This window comes from Arctopsyche grandis, chromosome 6 (assembly GCF_051622035.1).
Source record: "Arctopsyche grandis isolate Sample6627 chromosome 6, ASM5162203v2, whole genome shotgun sequence".
In the NCBI taxonomy this organism is placed as follows: domain Eukaryota; kingdom Metazoa; phylum Arthropoda; class Insecta; order Trichoptera; family Hydropsychidae; genus Arctopsyche; species Arctopsyche grandis.
Window position 1 is genome coordinate 3,412,980 of NC_135360.1, and position 6,587 is coordinate 3,419,566.

A 6,587-nucleotide genomic window follows, 5' to 3' on the forward strand; every position below is an offset into this window, starting at 1 on the left:
TTCCGCCTTATAAGGGGCAGGTCTCTCAGGGCATCTTCGACGTCCGATTTGTTTACCTATTGTTATGGTCACGTACTAGATGTGCCACGGAAGTGTCCCACGCTACCGCTGTCGGTTCTGAGAACTCTACCGGAATGAGACCGCTACCCCCGCTAAGTGCATTCGGGGGAGATAATCCTCGAAACCAATTATAACGGTCACACAGTTTCTGAGATGCTACTCGGCCTAATCCGAGTGTACGTAACATTAGTATGACCACTAAGTCATACTAACGAAAAATCGCGTGCCAAATATTCCGTATTCGCGATTTTCATCGCAAAAATTGTTTTTTGGGCGATCACAATGTGCGTAATAATCTAATTACCGTCCACCACAAACCCACATACATCCCGTCCGTTTTTATATATACATATACATATATATTATTATGGCCACTGTCGACTCTCCATTCTCAAGACGTTTGAGCTTCTGGTGCCGAAATAACGATGGAGTGTAGACTTTGTCTATATTCTGCCCCACCGGAGGCTTTTGTCTCCATCCATGGCGATCCTCATCCACGGTATTTGGTGCAGCGCATTTGGACCGGCTGTCGGCTGAGGGTCAGTTATACTAACTCATTGCTTTGCTAACTCGTTAGTCCTCACAATTGTCACTCCCTTTCTCATTTGCAGGTTAGAAAAGATGACAAGCTGCCAAATATGATATGCCTTTCGTGTGTCAACAATCTGGAATTGCTCGACACATTTCGAAATACTTGTCTTCGGAGTGATGAAAGATCGAGGATAAGATCAGACGAGTCTTTGAAAGTCAAGCCAGAGGAAGCTTTGCTGGACGATTTAATATGGGATGATGAGTCTAATTTGCCACTAAACTTAACTTCTAATTTACCAGACAACGGCGAGGTATGTAAATGGGATTCGTGTGCCTTAGAACAATTCCAAGCAAAACATTAAATTAAATTAAAAAAAATCACATTCACAAAATTCACAATTAAAATTGTATAGCGGTTGTTTTATTTTGTAGATAAATGGCGGGAAAATTACTTCAGCTGATGAAATGGTAGATACCATTGACAATGCAGCGGATACATTACCATTACGAAAAACCCTAGATAAGATATGTTCTATAAATTCTGAATTGGATCTTAAAACTAATTTCCAAGACAGTCTTGTGACACGGACAACATCTCACGCTCGAAAAAGGCTGCTTAATTGTAACATTTGTTCCAAGTCGTTCAACAGGAAACAATACCTCAATGCACACATGCATATTCATACTGGGGTTAAGCTACACAAATGCAATATTTGTTCAAAACCATTTTCTCACTCATCTAACCTCGGTGTACACATGCGTATTCATACCGGAGTAAAGCCTCACAAATGTGACGTTTGTTCGAAATCGTTTATTGAAAAATCTAACCTTATGAAACATATGAGATGGCATTCCGGAGAGAAACCGTTCAAGTGTGATATTTGTTTAAAATCATACATTACAAAATTTTCTCTCGGTGCGCATATGAGTACTCATACTGGGACCATGCCACACAAATGTGACATTTGTTCAAAATCGTTCTCTTTTCAATCTTTACTTTCAAGGCATTTGAAGTCTCACACTGGGGACAAGCCTTATACGTGTGATATTTGTTTAAAATCGTTCATAACGAAATTTTCCCTCGCTATACACATGAGTATTCACACGGGGGTAAAGCCGCACAAATGTCACGTTTGTTTAAAATCGTTCGCTCAAAAACACGTCCTCATGAGACATATGCGATGCCACTCGGGCGAAAAACTATTCAAATGTGATATTTGTTCGAAATCATTCCTAGCAAAATATGACCTCGGTGTACACATGAGTATTCACACTGGAGTGAAGCCGCACGAATGTCTCGTCTGTCTAAAATCATTTCCTACGAAATGTTTACTTTCAAGGCATTTAAAAACACACGCTGAAGACAAGTCACATAAATGTGACATTTGTTTGAAATCATTCGCTCAAAACTATATCCTCGTGAGACATATGAAATGCCACTCTAGAGAGAAAGTGTTCAGATGCGATCTTTGTTCAAAATCGTTCCGTAGTAAATTAGACCTTGCTCTACACACGAGTATTCATAGCGAAGTTAAGCCGCACAAATGTGACATTTGTTCGGAATCATTCATTGGAAAATCTAACCTCGGTATACATATGAGTAGTCATAGTGGGCTAAAGCCTCACAAATGTGACATTTGCTTAAAATCATTCGCTTTTCAATACTTACTTACAAGACATTTGAACTCTCACGCCGGAGACAAGCCACATAAGTGTGATATTTGTTTAAAGTCATTCACTAGGAAATTTTGCCTCGTTACGCACACGCGTATTCACACCGGGGAAAGGCCACACAAATGTGACGTATGTTTGAAATCATTTACTGAAAGATCTAACCTTATGAAACATATGAAGCGCCACTCTGGAGAAAAACCGTTCAAGTGTGATATTTGTTCAAAATCGTTCATTTCAAAATTTTCCTTGAGTGCACACATGAGTATTCATACGGGGGTAAAGCATCACAAATGTGGCCTGTGTTTAAAATCATTCGCCGTACGATCTTTACTTTCACGGCATTTGAAGTCTCATGCTGGGGACAAGCCATATAAATGTGATATTTGTTTAAAATCATTCGTTACAAAATTTTCTCTCGGTGTACACACGAGCATTCATACCGGCGTGAAGTCTCACAAATGTGACATTTGTTTAAAATCATTCACTTTCAAATCTTTGCTTTTAAGGCATTTGAAATCTCACCCTGGAGATGAGCCATATACATGTGATATTCCCTCGGTGTACACATGAGTATTCACACGGGTAAAGCCACACAAATTTAACGTTTGCTTAACCCTTTGCCCGCGGCAATAAATATAGCGAACAAGCCCTGTACCTTTTTAGCGAATTTGGCAATCGAGTTTTCGATCTTAAATACAGATTTTAATATTTACTCAAGTAACCAGATATGTTAATTAACACATAAAGTATTATTTTAAACAATAAAATACATAATTTATCTCGTAGTTTTGGATTAATTGTCAAATAATCATTCTTCATAATTTTATGAAGACGTGACGTCACATAAACGAGGTTTCAGTATGGTTCCACAAAAAACTAATTTTTGACTGGTATATATTCATTTTAAGCAAATTGAATAGATGGCATTCAACTCTCAGTAATATATTCAAACAATTTTGAGCCTTAAAACAGTCGAAATAGGCGCATATAAGCCTCGAAATCCCGTGCAAAGTTCAGAAATTCTATGGAAGACAGCCGCGCTACAGACTTGTCGCCCAAAGCTTCCATAGAAGACAGCCGCGGGCAAACGGCTAAAATCATTTATTGAAAGATGTACCCTTGTGAGACATATGCGATGCCACTCGGTAGAAAAACCGTTCAAATGTGATATTGTAAATCAAATATATATCAATTCACTGCAAAATATGACCTATGTAGGTGTACACATGAGTAGTCTTACTGGGTTAAAGCCACACCAATGTGACATTTGTCTAAAATCATTCTCTACAAAATCTTTACTCTCCAGGCATTCAAACTCATACGTTGGAGACAAGCCATCCAATTTTTCTTTACAAATATCACCTTGTGAAACATGCACTGTTGCACATCTCCGGTTTTACCCAGAGTTTCTGCGTTTTACCAACAGCCTTCAGACCCTGATTTATGAAAATTCTTCGGATTAATTAATAAAGTTTCCTACTACTAATTCAATCAAATACCTTTCAATTAGCTTCTTTTAGTATAAAATATTGAGCTTACAACGCACAATTTCCATAAAATAAAACTTTTGATACTTCGTCTCTTCAGATTGATTAAAATTTGGAATAATCTACCAAATGAATTATGTTTTGGGAAAGATAGTGAGCAACCTAAAACTAGAGTCTCTAAGTAAATTGAAATTTTTTAATTTTTTAATAAAAGTCATGAATTCAAATTACATTATAAATAAAATCGATGAATTGCAAAATTTTTTATGTGTTCTGGCCAAAGCCAATGTTTTCTCCATCTCATACCCATTTTTTGATTTGTTTGTGTATGAAATTCATACACATATACTATGAATGTACTTACTTCTTATTTATACCTATTTCATTACCAATAATTCAATAAATTGGGGTTACATGTCAGTTTTAGGTTTTTTTTTTATTTCCATTAATATTTCATATTTTTATTACTGATAATTTTATACTGTAACTTGGGAACGGTTCGGTGATTTCTAGTCACAAAGTCACCAAAATCTCTATAACGGAATATCTGGCAGCCGAAAAGTCTAACGATAACTAACGAGAACTTGAGTGCCAAATATTGCGTATTCGCGATGTTAATGGCAAAAATTGTCTTTGTGACCACCGCAATGTGACTAATAATCCAATTACCCTTGGGAACCTGAGAGAGAGTTTCACTGTCTATGTGGATTCGTGTTTCCAGTTTATGAAATTTAATGATTTTTTTTATTTTCATATTGATTATATTGATACAAGGTTTATACTGGATTTTTTTCGTGAAGAGTACATTTTTAAAGGGTCAAAAGAAAATAATGGAAGAAATATCGAACAGGAGTAAACTGCCACTTCTGGTTTAAGAATCTTAAACTCATGTAATAATCGAATCAATTAACTTATGTAATTTATTATGCTTATTACATGTAAAAAAATTCCAGTCCAATCCGTTGAGAGATTTACGAGATAATTGAATCCAAAAACTTTCAAAAAGAGGACACTTATAAGGAGAGGTAACTTAAAAATTAAAAAAAAAAATTGCGTTTTGTCATTTCAGTACTATAGACAAATAGTAACATACCGTAACGTGGGTATATAAGAGTGAATATCCAGTCTAATATGATTCGTGGGTGAAAAATAGAGACCCCGAATTAGGATAACGGGAATCAGTAAGTGCCCGAACAAAAACTACGCTGGAGTTCTTACAGACCTGGGCGAGTTCGTGCGTAAACAATTAATTCGCGAGGGTAGATCTTTACGTGCCTAGACAACCTAGGATCGGGGGAGCTGTGCTGTGCAACTTGTTCTTTATAAGCAGGTATATCCGTGACCACTGTTCGAAAGCATATATGCTAACCACTAGTCCACGCTGCTGGTTAAATATAAATACAAAACTATCAGGGGTGTCATTTGGGGGGGGAGGGGGGCAGCCGCCCCCTAGATTTGAACGAGACTACACATTGTTTAATATATTATTATGAATTTGAATTAAAATACAAAACCATCAAAAATAGAATATTGAATTTCTTTAGAACACCGTCAGGTATAAACAAGTCCATTTTTTCCAGAAAAAATGTTAACTCCCAAATATATATTTTTTTGGGTTCGGTGATTACTAGTCAAATGAGAACCGGTAACAGGATAACCAGTCGCTCTAGATCGTTCAAACGTCGTCACCCGTCACACTAAAACTGGTTGCAAGAAAACTGATCACACCCGAAAATTGGTCACCAGAAAACTGGCCACACCCAAAAATTAAAAATTGGTCACATTTTTGGGTGTAGCCAGTTTTTTCGTGACCAATTTTTGGGTGTGACCAGTTTTCTCGTGACCAATTTTTGGGTGTGACCGATCTAGAGCGACCGGTTATCCTGTTACCGGTTCACATATTACTAATAGTCCGTTCACCATTTTGTCTTAATTTGAAAGATATTTGCAAAACTCGTTTATCCTTTCAAATTATTATTTTACTGATAAAAATATATAAATAAAATGATTAAAAGAAAATAGTTAAAATTCATATACACTCATTTTTTAAATTTAATACACCCCTCCCCCCTAGAAAGTCATTCTTTACTCGACAAAAATTTTGTCCCCCCCCCCCCTGGGAAAAGCTGAAATTACGCCGCTGACACTTATATATTAATATATGCATAAGCTAAAAACTAATACATTTTATTGTTTAGTTAATGCGATGATATTGTAAGCCACCAATGGTTAATTACCGACAACTGTAATCCATTTAAAAAAAAAATTTCAGGAACTACCCAATGGCTACGTCCACACTACCGATATCTACACCCGATATTCTCGAATTTTCCATATCCAGTTCCCATATTGCAACCTGTGGTTGCTATTTAAGAACTGGTTATGGAAAAATTCGCAAATATCGGGTGTAGATATCGGTAGTGTAGACATAGCCAATGGCGCCGTTCACACTCGATATCTACTACCGATATTTCCATATCCAGTTCCCATATTGCAACCTGTGGTTTCTATTTAAGAACTGGATATGGAAATATCGGTAGTAGATATCGTGTGTGTGGACGGCGCCAATGGCAAGAGAGGCATTAAATTAATTGCCAACACTAAATGAAAGATAGATTGCAAAGATTTCAATTTATTTATTGATACCGAAAATTAGTTCGTAGGGATGGCAGCACTAAAGGAATGAAATTTGATCTGGAAAAAAATGACATGGTAGTTGCAATAGTCCTTGTTCTGGGAAAAATAATTAAAAAAAGATATGATCCCATCTTAATCCTTTAATTAATTCCTTTGCTAAGTTTGGGCGTGTGGGAAAATACAGCGTTTGAAGATTGG

At 36.6% G+C, this 6,587-nt stretch overlaps 1 protein-coding gene across 1 annotated transcript; it reads left to right on the forward strand.

Moving 5' to 3' along the window:
• Positions 1-362: 362 nt before the first annotated feature.
• On the forward strand, positions 363-4,784 carry LOC143913164 (uncharacterized). The gene is made up of 3 exons (XM_077432803.1): positions 363-599; positions 672-902; positions 1,024-4,784. The coding sequence occupies exons 1-3, from the start codon at positions 486-488 to the stop codon at positions 2,833-2,835; spliced, it is 2,157 nt and encodes a 718-aa protein (XP_077288929.1). The 5' UTR covers positions 363-485; the 3' UTR covers positions 2,836-4,784.
• The last annotated feature ends 1,803 nt before the right edge of the window (positions 4,785-6,587 follow it).

Bases quoted from the DNA above. Each gene is read 5' to 3' on its own strand.
- LOC143913164 (XM_077432803.1), top strand. From the start codon at position 486: ATGGAGTGTAGACTTTGTCTATATTCTGCCCCACCGGAGGCTTTTGTC. The intron at 600-671 runs GTCAGTTATACT...TCTCATTTGCAG, and splicing joins GGACCGGCTGTCGGCTGAGG to GTTAGAAAAGATGACAAGCT. The intron at 903-1,023 runs GTATGTAAATGG...TTTATTTTGTAG, and splicing joins ATTTACCAGACAACGGCGAG to ATAAATGGCGGGAAAATTAC.